The following is a 19430-nucleotide window of genomic DNA, read 5'->3' on the forward strand; positions in this document are numbered from 1 at the left end:
ATGAGAGTTTGGGGAGGATATGGGGGGGTCTGGAAGGGACCGAGCAGTCCGAGCATCCTTGAGCCCCCACTGCCAGAGGGGGTCTCCGCGGTTCTGCCCTCGCACCCCTCGCATCCCTGGGGCTCCTCAGCCACATCCCAGAGATACTGGGATCCTCGGGTGGGCTCTGGGGATCCGAGGACGCCTTGCACCCCAGTTGTTCACGGGGGTCCCAAGGACTGCCCCCCACGCCTCTCTACAGCACCCCATGGCATGACTGTGGCTGTCTATGGCACCTCTTGTCACCCCATGTCACTCCACTGTCCCCTCCTTGGGGGTCCCGGAGGGGTCCTGGTGCTTCGACCCATGTGGGGCACCCAATAATCCTTCTCTCATGAGGGGGTGTGCAGACGGAGGTCAAAGTTCCACTGCTCCTCCACGTCTGCACCCCGACCCCACCCCTAGGCACCCACTCCCACGCGTGTGACACCCTGCGTACACCCCACACCCTCCCCCCACCCATTTTGGGTGCTCACGCTCGGCCCCTAAGCGTGTCCCCCCGCCCCAGTTTGCCCATACACAAGGAGCCCTTATACAAACCCCACTCCTGTATTTGGCATTTTTAGGTGCTCGGGCTGGAGGGCATGGGGCGGGGGGGGCGGGCGGGGCATACACATACAAAAGCCGTAACGAAGCTCCGGTCCGAAGCGGGTTCCTAAAGCCACGCTGGGAGGGGCGGGGAATGGGCCGTGAGTACCCCCCTTCCCTTCACAGCTGCCCGGGGGCGGGGTATCCGTGGGTGCCCCTCTACCCTCTCACAGCCCCTGAGAGGGCTGGGGGATGTGAAGGTGCCCCCCGTCCTATTACAGCTACTGATTGGTGCTGCTGGATGAGGTCTTGAGCGGGACCGAGTCGAATCCATCCGGCATCCGCTGTGGGGTGGGGAAATTGAGGCCCGGAGTCCCCGGGGTGGGGAAACTGAGGCAAGCAGCCCCTCTCGGACTGGGGAATTGAGGCGGACCATCCTCAAATCCCACCGGCACCATGGCTTGTCCGGTGGCTACTCCAGGGTTGTTTCCATCCCCCCACCCCACCCCTCACCTTGGCCGTCAGGGCTTTAAGTTTTCCAAAAAGTGACATTTCGGTGGCAAAGAGCAGCTCGTCCTCCGCGTCTTCCCCCTCCATGATCGCGCAGCTGTCGGGCGATGTCGCGTCGCTCTCCCGGGCCGCCGCGTCCATCACCAGCTTGGAATATTTGTATTCCAACCTGGGAATGCAGGCGGTGCCATCACCCCCGCCATGAGAGTGCTAGCTACCCCCCGGTCCCCAAATCCCGCCACCACCTGCTCACTTTTGAGTCTTTTTCCAGAAATAAGCGGCGAGCGCTGCCAGCAAGACGGCCACGCACGTCCCAGTGGAAATTCCCACTTTTAGCCAAAAATCCACGCTGCGGCACGCCTGGATCACCTGCGGCGGCAGGGCGTCCCCGCCGTGGCACAGTCGGGGCTCCCGCCACACATAGGTGGTTTTCTGGTGGGGAGGAAAGGGGGTTCAGGGGCCGCAGAAGCCGCAGTCCAGCCCGGGGCACGGGGCGGTACCTGAACGCCGCCGATACAGGCGCCGACGATGGGGCGGTGGTGGGAGCTGGAGCAGCGGGGACATCCCTCGGCCGTCACCCACAGGAAATGGAAGGTGCAACCGTCGCAGGTGCCCTCGGGGCATTTGCTGGGGAGGGGCAAAAAGTGGGGGGGAGGCGCTCACGTGCTGGTGACACTCGAAAGTGGAGAGTACAGCCAAGGTGACACTTCAGGATCAGGACACCATGACAACGCTATTCCCAAAGGGGAGCACCCCAAAGAACTATCTACCCATGACAGCAGGAGACCTGGGGGCTCCCCAAACTTCTCCCGAGGTCTCCTTTGTTTCACTGTCAACCTGAGAACACGCAGGGCGCCACTGACAGCCAGGGTGAGGGTTAAGGGGACACTGACACCATGTCAATGTCGTCCCCAAAGCAAAGCACCTCAGGGACACATCCACCCATGGCAGCAGGAGATGTTTGGATCACTTTGACAGTCCCCTAAGCCCCCTTGGTGTCCCCAGTGTCCCATCCCACCCACCTGGGAACAGCCAGGGTGATACCTCAGAGTGAGGGACACTGACAGTGGTGTCTCCAAAGTGAAGCACCCCAGGGATGTGCCCAACCCTGACAGCGGGAGATGCTTGGGTCATGCAAAAACCCCCTCGGGATCCCCAGTGCCCTCTCCCCACCTGGGGACAGCCAAGGTGCCAGTGCCAAGGTGCAGGGGGTCACAGCGCAGCCGGATGGTGGTGGCCCGACCACCACTGCAGGGCTGTGTCATGTCATTGGACCTGCCAAGGGACATGGGGAGTCAGGACAATAGTGGGGGCACTGTGTGGGTGTCATCCCCCTATCACCTGCCTGCACCTGAAGAAGAAGATGATGTCAGGCAGGTCAGGGTGGCCGGGGGGGAAGAGCTCCGGGGGGGACACGATGCTGTCCAGCACAGAGCTGGTGGTGACACCTGCAGGGAGAGAGGAGAGTCTCCAGTCCCACCAGTGTTCTCATCCCAGTGTCTTAGTGTCAGAGTGTCCCAGTACTGGCGTCCCAGTGCCACCAGGATATCCCAATCCCAGCAGGGTGTCCCAGTGTCAGTGTCTCAGTCCCACCTGTGTCTCCCAAGTCCCACCAGTGTTTCCCTCTGCAGTGTATCCCAATCCCCCTGAGGTATACCAGTGACAATGTCCCAGTCTGAAACATAGTGTCACTGTAATATCCCAGTCCCACCAGGGTGCATTTCAGTCCCATTGAGGTGTCCCTGGGCCACCAAGGTATCCCAGTGCTGCTGATATATCATAGTGCCAGAGTGCCAGTGTCCCAGTCCCAGCAGAGTGTCCCAATCCCAGCAGAGTATCCCACTCCCAGTGCCACTGGCATGTCCCAGTCCCACTAGGGTGTCTGAGTCCTGGAGTAGGCCTGGTGAGCCTGGACAAACTGAGAGCCACTGGAGTAGGCTACTCTCTGTTCCACCCATGTGTTCCAGTGCCACTGGGATGTCCTGGTCCCTGTTCTGCAAGGGCATCCCAGTCTCAACAAGGTGTACCACTCCCATTGCCACAAGGGTGCCCCAGTCTCTGTCCCACATGTGTCCCAGTCCCACTGGGGTGTCCCAGGGTTGGTGTGCCCATGCCACCAAGGTGTTCCAGTGTCTGTCTCGCCTATGTTTCTCAGTGACCCTGGGCTGTCCCAGTGCCCCAGGGTGTCCCGCTCCTCCTACCCCCCACTCACCCAGCAGGTGGTCACCCAGGCTAATGGGCTGAGAAGACACAGCTGCGCGGGCACCAGTGACGTCAGGGGGCACCAGAATGGCCTGGCACACATAAGAGGTGACCACGCGGGCAGGGCCCCCCCGACCTGCCGTCACATTGTCAGCGCATGAGGCCATCTTCTTGCCCTGGAGGGATACACATCACACACGTGTGTGAATTGGGAATGTGTGTACAAGGGACTGGCATTTGTGTGTGCAAGGCTGTAGGTGTACAGGTGTGGCTGCACAAACATCCACGTGTTTGCATGAGTGTTCACATGTGACTGCACAACTGTGCAGATGCGTGTGTGTGACATGTGACTGCACAAGTGTGTGCGTGTATGTGTGCAGGTATGACTGCATGTACACTTGTATTTGCACACTGTGTGTGTGAATGTGTGTTTGTATACATGTCCTTGTTTTTGCATGACTACAAGCTCATATGTACGTGTGCCCGTGTCTACCCACCTACATGCTCCTGTCCCATCCACATGCCCAGGTGTGTGCCCATGTTTGTACTCATGTGCCTGTGAGTGGACACATCCCCATGCATGCTCGTGTTTGCAGTTATGTACCCCTGACTACCCACCCATGAGTGCAGGTGTGTTCCCATAAGTGTCCGCATACATGTTTCCATGGTCTTCTGCCCACATGTGCCCACTCTCCTGAGTGCCCACCCACGTGCCCATGTTTGCACTTTTGTGCCTGTGCCCACCCCCTGGGTGTGTTCCCATGTGTGTACGTGTGTTTGCCCACACAGGTCTCACCTGGTGCCCGCAGAGGCTAAGGCGGAAGTGGTGGCTGTAGGGCAGCCCCTTGGGGGTGAAGCTGGGTCCGGTGCCCACCCCGGCACCCATGCCCAGTGACGGGAACTCAAAGTGCAGCATCCGGCCTGGCAGTGCCAGTGCCAGGCTGCAGTTGTTGTAGCATAGCGTTCGCAGCTGGCAACAGGGACAGGGAACTCAGGGATGGCCATGCCACCCACTGGGGACACCCTTGTAGGGACTGTGGAGAGCTGGCACCACCCCTCAAAGATAGCAGGGCCATGGTGGCACCCACCAGGGTCACCCACTGCCATGCACCAGTGTCAGATACTGTCACCCATCTGGGGTGGCTGGGAGGAAATGGTGTTATCTCACTGGGGACAGGTGGGGCACTGGCATTACCCACCCAGGATTAGACACTATCATCCACCTTGTCACCCACCCAAGATGGCCACAGGGCTGGTGTCACCTCCCAAATGGCCAAGGAGGGCAGGCATCACCCACCCAGGGTCAGGACACTGTCACCCACGCTGCCACCCATCCTGTCACCCACCCAAAATTGTTGTAAGGGCCTGGTGTCACCTCTGTGGGGACACAGAGTCATGCACCCAGGATGACTCGGGGAGCTGGTATCACCCACCCGTGATGGTGTCACCCTCCTGGTGCTAGCCAGTGCCACCATCTGGGACATTCTGGGTGTGAGGGAGGTTGATGTCACTCCTCTGGGACCCTTGGATCACCCATGGGGACACTTAGGGACACTTGGATTCCCTGCCACCCCGAGTTACCTGGTTGCTGCATGTGCCAGGGCCACAGGGGTGGCAAGTGGGTGTCCCATCGGAGGGGTGACCCTGCAGGTAGGTGCCAGGTGGGCAGGGCTGGCAGGTGCCCAAGCTAGGGTCCACAGCACTGCCAGGGGAACATGGGGCACAGGATCCAGTGGGCTGGGGGGCACAGCGGCGGCAGAAGGAGGCCACCCCCCCCTGCACATTGGTGACGTTGATGCTGTACAGCTTGGCCACATCACTGGTGAACCGCCGGCCCTGGCACCAAGAGCACTATCACCATCTGCCCCCTGCCCCCCACTGGAACCCCCAAAGTGGGGGCTCTCCAGTCCTCCCAAAACACGGCCCCCTGTCCCTCACCGCCTCGTGGTAGGGGGTGCGCTGGAAGGCCCAGGTGAAGCTCATGGTTGCGTTCTTCTCTACCAGGTAGGTGTAGGATTGTTTCCCTGTGGAGCCTGTCCATGTCTCCACGGGAGTGTTGGTGCGTGAGTTGACACCCTATGGGGACAGGGGGATGGTGGCACCACCCAAATTCACTGTGTCCCTCCCAAACTGCTGTGTCTCCCCACTCACCACCATAAAGTAGAATTCACAGCCAACGCTGCACAGTGTCTCGAAAACAAAGGTGATCCTGCCCACCTCTCTGCTCTCTGTGTCCTCCAGCACTGGGCTTAGAGGGCTAGGAACAGCATGGGGACACTGCTAGCTCTGTCCCATGGCTGCATCCCCCCTGCTCCCTGGGGACACCCTTGTGGTGGTTCCCACCTCACCTGAAGCCAGGGACCACCAGTGTGAGGATCATGAAATCACTGTCAGAGGCTCCAGCTGCCGTGTAAATGTAGTCCCCAGCTACCTCCCAGCCTGCAGGGATGCAGTGACACTCAGAGGGGTTCCTGGCAGTCCCCCGACAGGGGACAGGGAAGGGACAGCCCTCTGCCACTACCTGCAATGCCCTTGTACTCGAAGTTGATGCCACTGAGCACGGTGGTCTCCATGTTGGGGGGCAGCACGTTCCACCACTTGTACTCGAAGCCCAGTGCTGGCTCAGTGCCCTCTGGGCAGCTGAGGCAGGCTGGGGACAGGAGGCAACAGTCCTGCACAGGGGTGGCACTCACCTCCCCATCTGTTAGCTTGGGGTGCCCTGTTTACCCCTTGAGGCCAGTGATGGGGACAAGAGGGGACAGCCCTGCACTACAGGGCACTACTCTCTCTGCAGCTCTGGTAACCAGCTCTTGGGGACAATGATGGAGACAGGAGAGGACAGCTCTGTACTGTGGCACTCACCTTGCCCTGGCAGCTCAGGGATCCCAGTTACTTCGTGAAGACAATAACTGGGATGTTCTTACTGGATACATAGGGACAGACAGCCCTGCACCACGGTGGTACCAACTTTCTGTCAGTTTGGGGTGCCATGGTCACCACTTAGGAACAATGACAGGGACAGGATGAGACAACAGTATACACCTCCCCCTCGCAGTCCCACGGACCCCAGTTACTCCCTAGGGACGGTGATGAGGGTATCCTTATTGGAGCCATGGGGACAGGAGGGGACAACCCTGCACTAGAGTGGCACCCACCTTCCCCCCGACAGCTCAGGCTGCCCCAGTCACACTCTGGAAACAACGACGGGGCCGCCTTACCGGAGCCGTTGGAATAGGAGCCATAGGGACAGGGCTGGCAGGTGCTGCCGTTGCCTTTGGCGAAGCCAGGGTTGCAGGGGGGGCACCGGGTCTTGATCCCCGAGGGTGGCAGCCGGGTGGCCTGCGGCAGCTCCTCGCTGCAGATCTTGGGCTCTGCCCACTTGTACATCAGCTGAGTCTGCCCAGGGGGAGCGAGTGAGCCGGTGGGCACGCCGAGGGACAGGAGGACCATCCCGGGGTGCCCCCGCATTACCTCCCCGTCGGCGTCGCAGGCCGTGTGGGTATAGAAGAAATCCTTGTCTGTGCAGGGGGGGCGTGGTTTGCAGGACCCCGAGCCGGGCTCTGCCGAGGGGGACGCGGCGGGTGAGCCAGCACAGCCGGGGACCCCAGCACTGTTCCTACCATGCGAGGTGTCCTTGTCTTCCCTCGCAGCCAAGGGGTAGTGGATGCTCCCTACTCCCCACATCATCTCTCCCTCCCCCAGGCCACTCCTGCAGCGCAGAGTGCGGAGACAAAGGAACCCCTAAGGGTGTCCCCCGTCACTAGCATAGGAGTCAGGTTTGTGAGGAGCCTCAACACTCTCCCCTACGGGGATGTTCGCTCACCCCTGCTTCCCACATCATCCTTCCCTTTCCCACGGTCACACACTAGAGGGACAGCTCTGGGAGAGGAGAGCCCCAAGTGTCCCCTCTCACCGGCGTAGGTATCAGGGTCGCAGGGCTGGCAGGCGGTGGCCCCTTTGCCGGAGAAGGTGTCGGCGGGACAGGGCTGGCAGGCGGTTGAGCCGGCGGCGGGGGCGAAGGTGCCGGGCTTGCAGGGGAAGCACTCGGAAGTGAAGGCCACCCCTGGGAGCGGGAGGAGACTCAGTAGCGGGGAGGGGAGGTGCGCGACCCCCGAGACCCCCCTTCCTGCCCCCATGCACCTGTAATGCCGATGTTCCTCACCAGCACCGGTTTAGGCACCTTGGACCAGACAGAGAAGGCGGTGGTCCGCCAGTACAGCACGTTGTTCCCGCGGCTCAGCTCCACCTAGCAGAAGGATGCCACGGGATTGAGTAATCCACTGACAGGGATGGGTTTGGCTCTATGGGTGGGGGATCCCACTGCCAAGGAGGGAGCTGGCATCAGTGGAGGGGGGTGGGTGGCACCCCCGTCTGTCACCACCCATCTCCCTCTCCTCAGCTTCGTGGAGCATCTTGATCCCACGGGAGGGACAAGAGACGCCGGGACACACCGAGGGACCTCTCCCTGGTGTCATCTACCACCGAACACTCACGCTGTGGAATTCCCAGCCCTTCTCTGTTGTCCGCATCCAGCGGGACTCCTCCATCGTGGGCTGGCACTGGTCGTTCTGCACCTTCAGGGAGAGTGTCAGGGACTCCATGTTCACAGGGATCCCCCATGTCCCCAGAGACACGCCCCATGCTCCCAGGGACCTTAGTATATTCCTAGGGACCCCTCCTTATGTCTCCACGAACCACTGCCATGTTCCATAGGGCTCCCCTTACGTCACCAGGGTCCACTCTCATGTCCCCAGAGACCCCTCCCATATACTCAGGGTCCCCTTCCCCATGTCCCCAGACACTCCTGTCCCATCACCAGAGATCCCCTCAGGGACTCCTCCCATGTCCCCAGGGACCCTTGCCATGGCACCAGGAACTCTTCCCATGTCTCTAAGGACAAATATAATGTTCCCAGGGACCCCTGAGGAATCACAGGGACCCACTCAGGTCACAAGGGACCTTTCTCATGTACCTAGGGACCCCTTCATGTCAACTAGGACCCCCTCCCTTATCCCAGTGGAGCCCTCCATGTCCCAAGAGATTAATCCCATGCCCTCAATGACCTTCCATGCCCCGTCCACCCCTGTCCCAGTCACCCACAAAGAATTCAAAGACGATGCTGCTGTCAGGGTAGATGTACTCGAAGGTCACAGTCCCCGACTGCTTGAGGCTCACAGCATACATGAGGGTGGCTGTGCACTCATCCGTGTTGGAGGCTACGTAGTCCCCCAGTGGCACCCACGTTGACCTGGGGCAAATGACATGGCCCCAGGGATCCTGTCATCACTCTCAACCCCGCAGTGGGCAGGATTGGGATTGTAGGGACAGTTGGGAGGGTCCTCAGGAAGCAGGAAGGGGAAATGTGGGGCACAGGGACTTGGCGACATGGCAAGGTGTGGTGGCTAGACACATGTCCCTGGGGAGAATCCCCTGGCCTGCTGAGAGCTATGTGGACTGCAAGAAGAGAGTGGGGGTTCCCTGTTCTGGGAAGGTGGCTAGATTAGCAACATGCTGCTGGGAGTAGGGAATGGCTGAGAGGGCCATCAATGGTGCAGTGTAGTGGTGCCAGTAAACTGAGGGTTTGGTGGTTGTTGGTACAGCTGTGAGGGTTTCATGGTTATTGGTACAATCAGGAGGGTTCAGAAGCTGCCAGTACATCTGGGATAGTTTGGTGGTCGTTGGCATAATGAGAAGGGTTTGGTGGCTGCTGGTACAAATGGGAGAGCTCAGTGGTGTAGTACAACCAGGAGGGTTTGGTGGCTGTCAGTATATCTGGGATGGTTTCATGGTTGCTGGTACAGCTGGGAAGACTTGGCAGCTACTGGTGCAACTGAGAAGCCTTGATGGCTGTGGTACAAGTAAGAGGTTTTGCTGGCTGCTGGTACAACCAGCTGGTGTGAGGTTTAATGGCTGTGGAACAACTGGGAGGGTCTGGTGTCTGTCAGCACAACCAAAAGAGCTCAGAGGTTGCCAGTGAGGATCAGAGGGCTGTGGTGGTAAGTAAAGGCACTGGCTGATGGCACAGGGGTGTGGAGACTCCTATGGATGCTGTAGAGACCCCCATAGGTGCTGTGGGGACCTCCATCTCTGAGGAATGCTGATGTGGGCATACCATGGGGTTGGGGTCCTGCCACTTCTGGGGGTATGTTCCCTTGCTGTGACCAGGGTGCCCTTGTAATGGCCTGCTGGTGTCACCTCCCAGGCCAGGATGACAGAAGGGGTGTCGGGGCAGCCGGGTGCTATGGATGCACAGGGTGACACAGAGGTGTCACACCTATCCTGCTCACTGTGCCCACATCCAGTCCTGACATGCCAGGTGCCCATCTGCTGGCATCACAGTCAGTGACCCAGTGACTCACGCTGTGCAGTTCTCTGCCACATCGCCAAAGCTCTCATCCACCTCCAGGTTGGTGGCCACATTGGCGAAGCCATGGGGCACCTCGTCCCACTCATCGAAGCGTACACCAGTGCCCAGTGAGTAAGTGCCCGCAGCACAGGGCCGACACATCTGTGTCTGCATCTCCAGGAACTCCACCCGCCTTGCAGGAGAATGCTGCCAATGGAGACAGGGGCACAGGGCATGGTGGGTTACCTCTCGATCCCCTGCTGCTGCTACAGCCTCATCACCCTCAGTTCTGCATTTCCAAGTGCTCCCAGGTGGTGGAGGTGCTGGGATCCCTATTCTGACCATCCCCCAAAGACAACCTGCCCCATCCATGAGTTTTTGGTACCTGACGCCCAGCTCTGCCCAATCCAGGCAGGATGTAATCCTCTGCCATGGAGCCAGGGCACGTCCAAGGTTTGGGATTCCCATCCTGCTCATCTCATCCTGGTGAGTGAGTTTGTGTGAGGGGGATTCTTGTCTTGATCATCCCATCCTGGTGCATGTGTGTAATGGGGAGATTTCCATCCAGTGTGTGTGGTGGGATTTCCATGGCTCTCATTCCATTTTGGTGACTATGTTTGATTCCCATCCCATCCTCATGCATGTGTATGATTTCCATCCCTCTTATCCCATCCTAGTGCCTGTGTGTGTGGGCTTCTCATCCCATCCTATCCCAGTATGTGTGTGGCATTTCCATCTTTCTCATCCCATCCTGCTGAGTGAGTGTGTGAGGGGGATTCTCATCCTGTCCTGATACCTGTGTAGAATGAGGGGATTTCCTTCCCAGTGTGTGTGTGATTCCCATCCCTGTCATCCCATTCCATGATGGTATGTGTGATTTCCCTCCCATCCCATCCCATCCAATCCACGTGTGCAGTGATTCTAATCCACCTGATCCCATCCCATTACCTGTGTGTGTGTGGTTCCCATCCCTCTCATCCCATCCCAGTGCCTGTGTACGTGATTCTCATCCCACAGTATTCTGGTATGGTATGTGATTTTCATCCCTCTCATCCCATCCCAGGCAGTCTGTGTCTATTCCATCCCATCCCAGTGTTTGTAGTTCTTCTGCCATCCCATCCCGGAGGGATTCCCATCCCACTGATACCATTCCATCCCTCCTGTTACTGCCTCCACTGGAGCCAACAATGGCTGTGCTGTCTCCCCTACTCTCTCCTTCCCCTCACCCTAATTTCCCATCCCTGCCATTCCCACCCCTCAAGCTGACCCCATCCCATTCCTGGTCAGAAAATCACAGCACTCAGTGCCTCTGACAGGGTCAGGCAGGCCAGTGCAGAGTCCAGGTGTGTGTGGTACAGCCACCCTCCAGCGTGAGCCTGAGCTGTCACATGCTGTGTACTCATAGTGGTACTCAGACTGTGGGAGACAGAAAGGGTGCATGGGGGACAGTTACACCCTGAGACCTCCCGGGCTGCCCCCCACATCCTGTGCTCCCTGAGAGGGGTTGCTCCCTGGGCCTAGCTGTGCCCAGGGACAGTTTTGAGTTAAGGTGTGGCAATGTCCTGCAGTGCCAGGGCCTGGTGAGAGAGGCTTGGGTTGGTGCTCAGGGTGCGGGGGATACTGGGGTGAGGAGGAGTCAGTGTGGGAGGATGCTGAGAAATGGGGGTGCTGTGGGTGAGGGTATGATCTGGCTGGGGTGCCCAGGAACCTCAGAGCAGCAACAGTCCTGCACTTCCTCTCTGGCGTGGAGTGAACCCCTGTGCCTCCACCGTGTTCCTGGAGCACATGGCACTGTCATGCCCTCAATGTGCCTTTGGATGGCTGTGATACACTTTGCTCATCAAAGTGGCACAGCTCAGCTGTGGCACAACCCCAGATACAGCCAGAGAGCATCCCAGGCATAGGGGAGAGAGCAGGGGGGACTAGGAGGAACTGGGAAATGCTGGGGAGAGCAGGGGCACCGTGACCCTCCATTCTGCCAGCTGTGCCAAGCTGGGACTGGCTTAAGGCTGACGAGGTGACACCAGGGACAGATGGCGTGGGCAGAGTGAAGGCCACATCTGTGGTGGTGTTGGGGTTTAGGTACAGGGGGACCTCCCCACCCCCTCACAGCAGCTCTGGGGTTTTCAGAGCAGTGCTGGGTCTTCATGCTCCCAGTGGCTGCTGGAGTGTGTCAGGTTGATGAGGAAAACAACTGCTTTGATGTTCCTGTCAGTTGGAACGCAGCAAAGATGAGGGAGGTGGGGGAGAGGGTTATGGGGGGATGTGGGGAGGAAAGACAGATTGGAGAGGTAAAAGTGGGGTGAAGAAAAAGTGAAGAGAGATGACTGCAGCAACCCCTGCCCATGTACAGGCAACATGGAGTCCTCCCTGGCATGGAGACACAGAGGAAGGTTCCCACCACCCTAGGGGTACCCAGAAGGTCACCCCAACTTTCTGCAGCCCTGAAACTACTACATTGTTCTCAGTCCCGAGAGATTCCTTTGGGGAGAGGGTATTTTTTCTCTCTTCCTAACCTTTTCCAGGTTTTTATTAAATCCACATAAATTGACCTAATTCAGCCCTAGGGTGCCTCTCGGGGTGGAGGGCATCCCAAACTGCCACTTTCACTCTGCCTTGGCCAGGGGAGGAAAAAGGGCTGTCTGTCTTTAATGAAGGACAGGGGACAATCCTTCAGGGGGACTGATCACTCCTGGGGCAGATGCCAGCCCCAGTCTATTGTTTCCAGCTTCGGATCATGGAACACGGACAAAAATAATTGGATCACCAAAAAAAAAAAAAAAAAAAAAAAAAAAAAAAAAAAAAAAAAAAAAAAATCCTGTCCCAGATTAAAGCAGCTGGAGCTCTGAGGAGGGGGGAATAAATTGGGGGACAAGACAGACAACCCAAGGAAAGTATTTGGGGGTTCACTCACTGTACCCAAAGTGGACAGATCCTGGTGAGCGTCAGTTTTCCTTTACAGGATACTTTGGCCACCGTGTGCTGGGCTGGGAAAGGCCCGTGGCTATTGTGACTGTGCCCCCCACTCCTTGTCACACGCCCCACCCCCCCAGCAGCACTCAGGGAGGGTTTGGGGAGACCCCAATGTGTCTATTGGGTAGGGACTTGGGGATGATGATGAGGCCACGCCAGCTGGGGTCCCCAAGGAGACCCTCGGGGCTGGCCGAGCCCTTGGAAGCAAAGCGCCCTCCCGGGCCCCCAGGAAGTCGGTCAGTCCCTCCTGCTATAGGAGATGCCCCACCCCCGGTGCCACCGGGACCCCCCGACCCCAATCTGTCCTTCCCCATCCCATAGGGAGCAGACACCACGCACTCCGGGACTCCGTTTCATCGCTGAGTACGGGAAATTTGGGGGGTGGTCGTATGGTGGTAGCGGTGTATTACCGGTTGCGCTCCCCCGCCCACGCCATTCCCAGTGTCGGTACCTCCTTGCAGACGTGTAGCTGCTCCCCGGTGAGTCCCGGCGATACGGTGACAACCAGACACAGCGCCAGCGGCATCCACTGGGCTCCGGTACCGGCCATGGCGGCGGCAACGGCGGCGGCAACGGCGGCAGCTCGGCCGGTGCGAGCACCGGCGCCGCGGCCCCGCCCCCGCCAACGGCCCGGCCTCCGCGCACCTGCCGCCACCTGCCCCCGCCCCCGGGAACAGCACCCGGCATCGCCCCCCGCAACGGAAATAGGCACCGGGAGAGACACTGCACATCACCCGAGAACGGGCACCGGGAACAGAACCCTTGGGAACGACACGGAGCATCACCCCAGGGAGCAGGAATGGGCAACGGATCACGAACAGACCCCCTGGAACGGCAGCCAGCATTGCCTCCGGGAACGCTTCCCTTGAGAACGGCATCGGGAATCGGCATCGAGAATGGGAATGGCACAATGCGCTTCGGTCTCGGGAATAGAGATATGGGAATCGAACTCCCAGGAACGGCACGCCCAAAATTATGCCCGGGAATGCAACCGGGAACGGGACTCGGGAATGGTATCCCGAGATTGGCGCCGGGTATGGACACTGAGTGTTGCCCATGAGAACGGCACCGGGAAGCCATCATCCTTGGTAGTGGGAACTGGACTGGGAACGTAATCCCCGGAATGCACCACCGGGAACGGCATCGGCATCTTTTCCCTGGGAACGGAATTGGGACTGTTATTCCAGGAAGAGCATCGGGACCGTCTCGGGGCATCACAACCCCGCCTCCCGGAACAGCCCCTTCTTCTGCCCTTCCGGGGATGGGGGTGGACCGGGACTTGACGAGGGAGGGTCATGAGCCCCCCGGAGCCACCTTCACCGCCCCGGGGATTGTGTCCCACTCGTGTGCCTCCTAGGCTGTCCTCACGGAGCTGGGCCAGCTCCACTGCACTGGGGACAGAACAGGGGACACATGTGGCTGCATATTCTGGACATGGGGGAACACAAGAGACATAGGGGGTACAGGGGATATAGGAACACAGAGAACACAGGAACATCAGGGACACTGGGTAGAGAGCTGGTACAGGGACACAGGAGGATTGAGGACACAGGACAAGGGGAATATAGAAGAACATGGAATACACAGGATTTTGGCACATGACGGATGGAGGGACACAGGAACACAGCTGATATGGGGCTACAGAGGGACACTGGTACACAGGCAGCACAGGGGAAACACAGGGAGTTGGGGGATGTAGGGGGACGTGAAGGATATAGGCAGTATGGGAAAACAAAGGACATGGAGAGCACAGTTGATATGGTGACACAGGGACACGGGGAATGTGGGCATATGGAGGCCACAGTCACAAGAGGACATGGGGGACAGAGCTGCTAAGGCAACACAGAGGTCCCAACTCTGGTGACACAGGGTCAACCAGTGAGTTGGGAGACACAGGTGACATTTGTCCATCTGTGGTGGCCACAGGAATGTCAGCAAGTACCATGGACACTCAGGGACACAGCCACAGAAAGGGATCATGCCTCTCCCCATGGCAGCATGGGGACAACCCAATGCCTACTATGCCACAGCCTGGAGACAGTGGCATGGAGTGGCCATGCCTCACAGCGTCTGCAGTATCAGTGTTGTATGGACTCATAGGTCTCACGAGAGTCCGCAGGGTTAGCAGGCTCCGTGCGCAGCTCACACTCATAGCACGGTAACAACACAGTCCTGTGCTTAGCCTTTGTGCCCCACACAACGGCAGGCCCCGGTGAATGACTCCCAGCATGGCACGGTGCGTGCAGGGCCCAGCAAGGCTGGCACAGACCCCTGCAAAGCCCGCACAGAGCTTGGTGCAGGGCCACTTGCCGCCTCCCCACGTGGCCCGGCGCTGGCTGGGCCGCAATGAAGCCGGGGCGTTTCGTCCCCCGCCGCTGTCAGGACCGGGTCGCTGCCGGCCCCGGGGGCTGCAGACGTGGGCGCGGGTCAGAATCGCAGGGCGCTCATCGGCCGTGGCCTCGCCTATCTGATCGACTCATCCCGCCCGGCCCAGCCGCACAGCGCCCGAGGGCTTCGCGGCGGTTTCTTCTCACCTCGGCCCGGCGGGGCCCGGCCGATCGAATAAGATCAACGTGTAGGGGGAAAGAGGGTGGCGCATACACACACCTGACTGACTCACACTCACTCACACTCACTCATACTCACACACGCGCGCACAACCGCGCACACACAAAGCCACCGCCACAGGCACCCGCCACTTCCGGTCCTGCCCCTTATATACCATAGCCACGCGGAGCAGGACGGGAAGGTGCCGCAGCGCTGCAGCGCGCCTCCCGCCGCCCGGAGGACCGCCCTGCTCCACGTTTCCGGGCACACACACGGACAGCGATGTGCGCGCAGGCGGGGCCGTGCGCCTCACTCAGGGGCTGCCTCGCTGCCGGCTGCAGACAGCTAGACCAAACTGGGCCAGGAGGCTCCACTCAACAATTCCTCACCGCACAGCTGCTCCTCCCACCTTATTTGCACAAATCCTCCCACCCCAGGATCCCCCTAACTATGGGAGCCCTCTGCCCCATAGGAGCGAGCCTCCAAGGACTTCCTCACACACACCTAATGGAACCCTCAACCCACACCACAGGACCCCTCCAAAACCCCAATGGATGGTCCCGCAACCCCATAGGACTCCCATGCCAGCATTGCCACAGAGGAACCCCCACTTTATTTGTACGTGGTGGTCCAGTATTTACAACCCACGGGGGTCACCAACCCCCCCACTGCAGAAGGAGACCCCCTGAAGGACCCCCACGCTCCAGGAGCATAGGAAGATCCCATGGATGGCAGGGGCCCTGCTTGGCCCTCACAGCCTGCCATGGTCCCACTAGGATCCTGCTCAGCATCAAGAGAAGGGGCTCACAAGGCAGAGCTGGGTCCCCAGTCCTGAGGGTCCCTTCACCCCACTTCTCCACAGAATTCACGAGAAATCCTTTTCCAATAGTCTAAAGATGTCCTGTTGGCCCCACAGTTGTTCTCTGTGGGTTCATGCAGGCTGATGGGCCATGATGGTCCCTGGGTTGCCACAGGCAGGATCCAGGTTGCTGCCAGGGACAGGACTGGGGGTGGTTCAGGGTCTGTGGTTGGTACTGGGACACTGGGATCAGTACTGGGGTCTCTGGTCCATACTGGGGTCTCGGAATCAGTGACAAGATCTCTAGTTGGTCCCAGGGTCTCTCTCACACCACCAGCAGCCTCCCCATGTGGTCATTTTCCACAAGGACGTAGAAGGCCATGAGAAGACAGGACACGGACACAGCCACATGCAAGCGGGTCCCAATCACAGCAGCTGCAGGTGGGACAGGGTGGGGTGAGGCCCATGTCCCCATCCCAGATCCATCCTGAATCCCAATCGTGAGCCCATTCCAGATGCCATGTTCCCATCCAAACCCTACTGTTCCATTCCCAATAACCCTGTGTCCCCATCCCAGACCCCAAAAGCCCCATCCCACATCTGTGTGTCCGCATCCCAGACTCAATGTCCCTGTCCCAGCATCCACCCAGCCATGACCCCAGCCATCCTAGCATCCTCATCACGTACCCCAGTGTTCCAAGTGCCCCCCATCACAAGTGTTCCCAGCAACCCCATGCCATACCCCAGTGTCCCCAGTGCCCCTCACCCTTGTGGCAGACTCCCCAGACCCCCCTGCGCTCGGACAGGAGCCAGGTGCGCAGTCGGGGCACCTTCCGCAGGTACGCACAGGTGCAACCAGTAGCAGCCAAACACTAGAAGCCCGTCCAGCGAGGTAAACTGCGGAGAGATCGGTCGGGGAAGGGTCGGGATCACTCCGGGCCCTGCCCAACCCCATTCCAAGGGAGCCCCCACCCTCCGTGTGAAGAACCTCCTATCTCTACCCCTATGAGGGGATGCAGATTTCCCAGGATCCCCTGAAAGGGACACAGACTTTCCCAGTATCCCCACCGAAATCACTCGCAACTCCCATTATCCCGCCCCAAAAGGGACACTCTCCCAGTCGTCTCCCAAAAGCTCCTCCCAGTACCTTCCCCCATGTCAGCTCCGTCTCCCCCGCCGCCCGCCGGTACCCGAGTGCTCCCCCAGAGTGCCCCATCAGAACCCCCGCCTTCGGAACCACCCAAAGTCACCGGTCCCCCCCCCCTCACCCCCCCCACCTCGTTGGTCTTTAAGGCCCCGGACCCGCCCGGACTCCCCGGTCCGTCCATTCTCTAGTTCTACCACCAGCCACGGCGGCCCCCTGGACCCTTCCCGTCCGCCCACAACCGCTCGTTCTCCCGTTCCCAGCACTGGTTATGCCGGCCCCCGGTTGTCCCCAGGACCCCCATGGTACCCCCTGACCACCAGGCCCCCCGTTCCCACCGTTGGTCATGGCGCCCCCGGACCGTCCCGGGCCTCCGCGGCGCCAACGCGGACAGCGGGAGGCGGTGACAGGCGCGGCAGCCGAGCGCCGACCCGCCCGACAAGGATCCTGAGGAGCAGGCGGCCTCAATCGATGCGCCTAATGGAGGAGGTGCGTGAGTAGCCCCGGCGTCGCCCAGTGCCCGCCCAGTAGCACCAGTGAACCGGGCGCTACTAACGCCCGCTCCCCCCAGGAGCTGCCTGTGCACTCAGTGTGTGACAAGTCCCCATCTGACACCTCGATGACCTCATCAGTATTCCAGTAACCCCTCCCAGTCGTCTCCAGTAACCCCCCCCAGTCCCATTCCAGTCCTCTCTGTTATAAATGAGAAACAAAAGTGTCGATATTCAGCAAATTTAGATTGCTTTATTTTATATAGACAGAGCAATGCAGCGCTGGGGATACATGGAGGGGAGGGGGTCACTGCCACTCCATGCTCCACCGAACTTTGGTTTGCAGCTCCATTTTATAGTATGGTTTTCCTTGTAGCAATCAATAATTGTTACTCTTTTTTGCTGTCATAGTTCTGCCAGGTAAGCAATGGTGGTCCATGGAATCGCTGGACGACATGAGTCTCTAGACAATTTCTCAAGTCCCATAGATAACCATCTGGTCTTGGTAGATAAGGAATGACAGAAGTCGGGAAGTCTGGTCTCAGACTGCAATTGATTTTGCAGAATCTACTGGGCTGTGTGAAAGCCTTGTTTTGCAAACTGTTAGTAAAACAGAATGATTTAAACATATGTTTTCCTTCTTTAATGTCATGCTTCATTTTCAGACCTAGGTGTTGTGGTTTATACAAACTCCATACTTTTATGATTAACACGAATCTTTTATCAATTATCACATCCCAGTAACGCACCAGTACTCCCAGTAATCCCCAGTCCTCCCAGTAAGCCCCCAATGCAATCCGACCGCAGTGACTCCTGGATTCCCCAGTAAATCACAATCTCCCCGTAACCTTCCAGTGCCCACTGCTCATCCCAGCCCCCAGTAAACCCCAGTATTCCCAGTGCAACCAGTTCCCATGGCAGTGACCCAGTAAACCACCAATACTCTCACTAACCCTCAGTCCTCCCAGTAGCCCAATACCACCCAAGTGCAACCAGTCTTCATACCAGCCCTCAGTGAGTTCCAGTCCTCCCAGTAACCCTCCAGTGCAATTTGACCTCCAGGTTCCCCTATAACTCCCAGTCTAACCCTAAGGCACCTCTCCAAGCATCCATCCCAGCTTTTCCAGTAACTGCCAGTCCTCCCCATTAACCCCAGGTCCCCCAATAAACCCCAGTGCCTCCAGTATCCCAGTCCTTCCCAGTAACATCATGTGCCATTTAATCCCCATCCCACTGTCCCACATAAGCCTCCCAATTGACCACCAGTGCACCCAGTAACTCCCTGTTCGTCCCATAACACCCAGTGCATCCAGTCCCCAGTCCAGTTTCTCCAGTAACCTTTAGCCCCCATAGTAACCCACATAATCTAGTGTTTCCAGTGCACCCATCACCAGTGTTCCCTGTGCTCACAGCAATCCCCAGGGCCCCCAGGGTTCTCAGTGTCCACCAGTGATCCTAGCAGTTCCAGTGTTCCCAGCAAAACCTGTCCTACCAGTACATCCAGTGTTCCCAATATCCTCAGTGTTCCCAGTGCTCCCCAAGTGAGACTGGTGCTCCCAGTGTTCCCTGTGTCCCCAGCAGGCTTCAGTGTTTGTCCAGTGCCAGGTGTTCAATCTGAAGACCCCTCACCCCGCTTAGGTTCCAGAGCTAACAAGGATCATATCCATAGGAGAATATACATTCTCCTCCTGCTTCTTTGCACCCAGCCACCATGGCCAGCTGCAGCTCCCAGTGGGAGGGACATTGGGGATTGATTTGATCCCTACTAGTGACAACTTTGCCAGGATGTCAACAAAGCCTTGAGGAGCAGCACAGTTCTGAGTGGGTGCTTGCACTAGAACATGGGGCTGA

At 58.7% G+C, this 19430-nt stretch overlaps 2 protein-coding genes across 3 annotated transcripts; both read right to left on the minus strand.

Moving 5' to 3' along the window:
* Positions 1–573: 573 nt before the first annotated feature.
* ELAPOR1 (endosome-lysosome associated apoptosis and autophagy regulator 1) lies at positions 574–13220 on the minus strand. 2 transcript variants are annotated; one of them, XM_079327034.1, is made up of 22 exons: positions 13050–13220; positions 10921–11041; positions 9639–9832; positions 8455–8527; positions 7773–7853; positions 7420–7525; positions 7193–7342; positions 6751–6839; positions 6498–6675; positions 5801–5929; positions 5628–5718; positions 5431–5536; positions 5218–5355; positions 4861–5115; positions 4076–4249; positions 3290–3455; positions 2429–2525; positions 2251–2352; positions 1578–1704; positions 1331–1509; positions 1081–1246; positions 574–911 (listed from the first exon to the last, which is right to left on the minus strand). In XM_079327034.1, the coding sequence occupies exons 2-22, from the start codon at positions 11026–11028 to the stop codon at positions 849–851; spliced, it is 2772 nt and encodes a 923-aa protein (XP_079183160.1). In that variant the 5' UTR covers positions 11029–11041; positions 13050–13220; the 3' UTR covers positions 574–848. The 2 variants fall into 2 exon arrangements, with proteins under 2 accessions (XP_079183160.1, XP_079183159.1); XM_079327033.1 differs by having other exon boundaries at positions 8380–8527.
* A 2367-nt stretch (positions 13221–15587) lies between these two features.
* TMEM167B (transmembrane protein 167B) lies at positions 15588–17436 on the minus strand (the record flags this gene model as incomplete). The annotated part of the gene is given in 5 exon segments (XM_079327495.1): positions 15588–16379; positions 16711–16799; positions 16801–16836; positions 16838–16841; positions 17355–17436. Coding segments are annotated over 5 exon segments (321 nt in total). The 3' UTR covers positions 15588–16269.
* Positions 17437–19430: the final 1994 nt, after the last annotated feature.

Source organism: Erithacus rubecula (assembly GCF_903797595.1).
Source record: "Erithacus rubecula genome assembly, chromosome: 26".
In the NCBI taxonomy this organism is placed as follows: domain Eukaryota; kingdom Metazoa; phylum Chordata; class Aves; order Passeriformes; family Muscicapidae; genus Erithacus; species Erithacus rubecula.

Bases quoted from the DNA above. Each gene is read 5' to 3' on its own strand.
- ELAPOR1 (XM_079327033.1), bottom strand. From the start codon at position 11,028: ATGAGTACACAGCATGTGACAGCTCAGGCTCACGCTGGAGGGTGGCTG. The intron at 5,719-5,800 runs GTAGTGGCAGAG...GCATCCCTGCAG, and splicing joins CGAGTACAAGGGCATTGCAG to GCTGGGAGGTAGCTGGGGAC. The intron at 3,456-4,075 runs GTGAGACCTGTG...GTATCCCTCCAG, and splicing joins TTAGCCTCTGCGGGCACCAG to GGCAAGAAGATGGCCTCATG.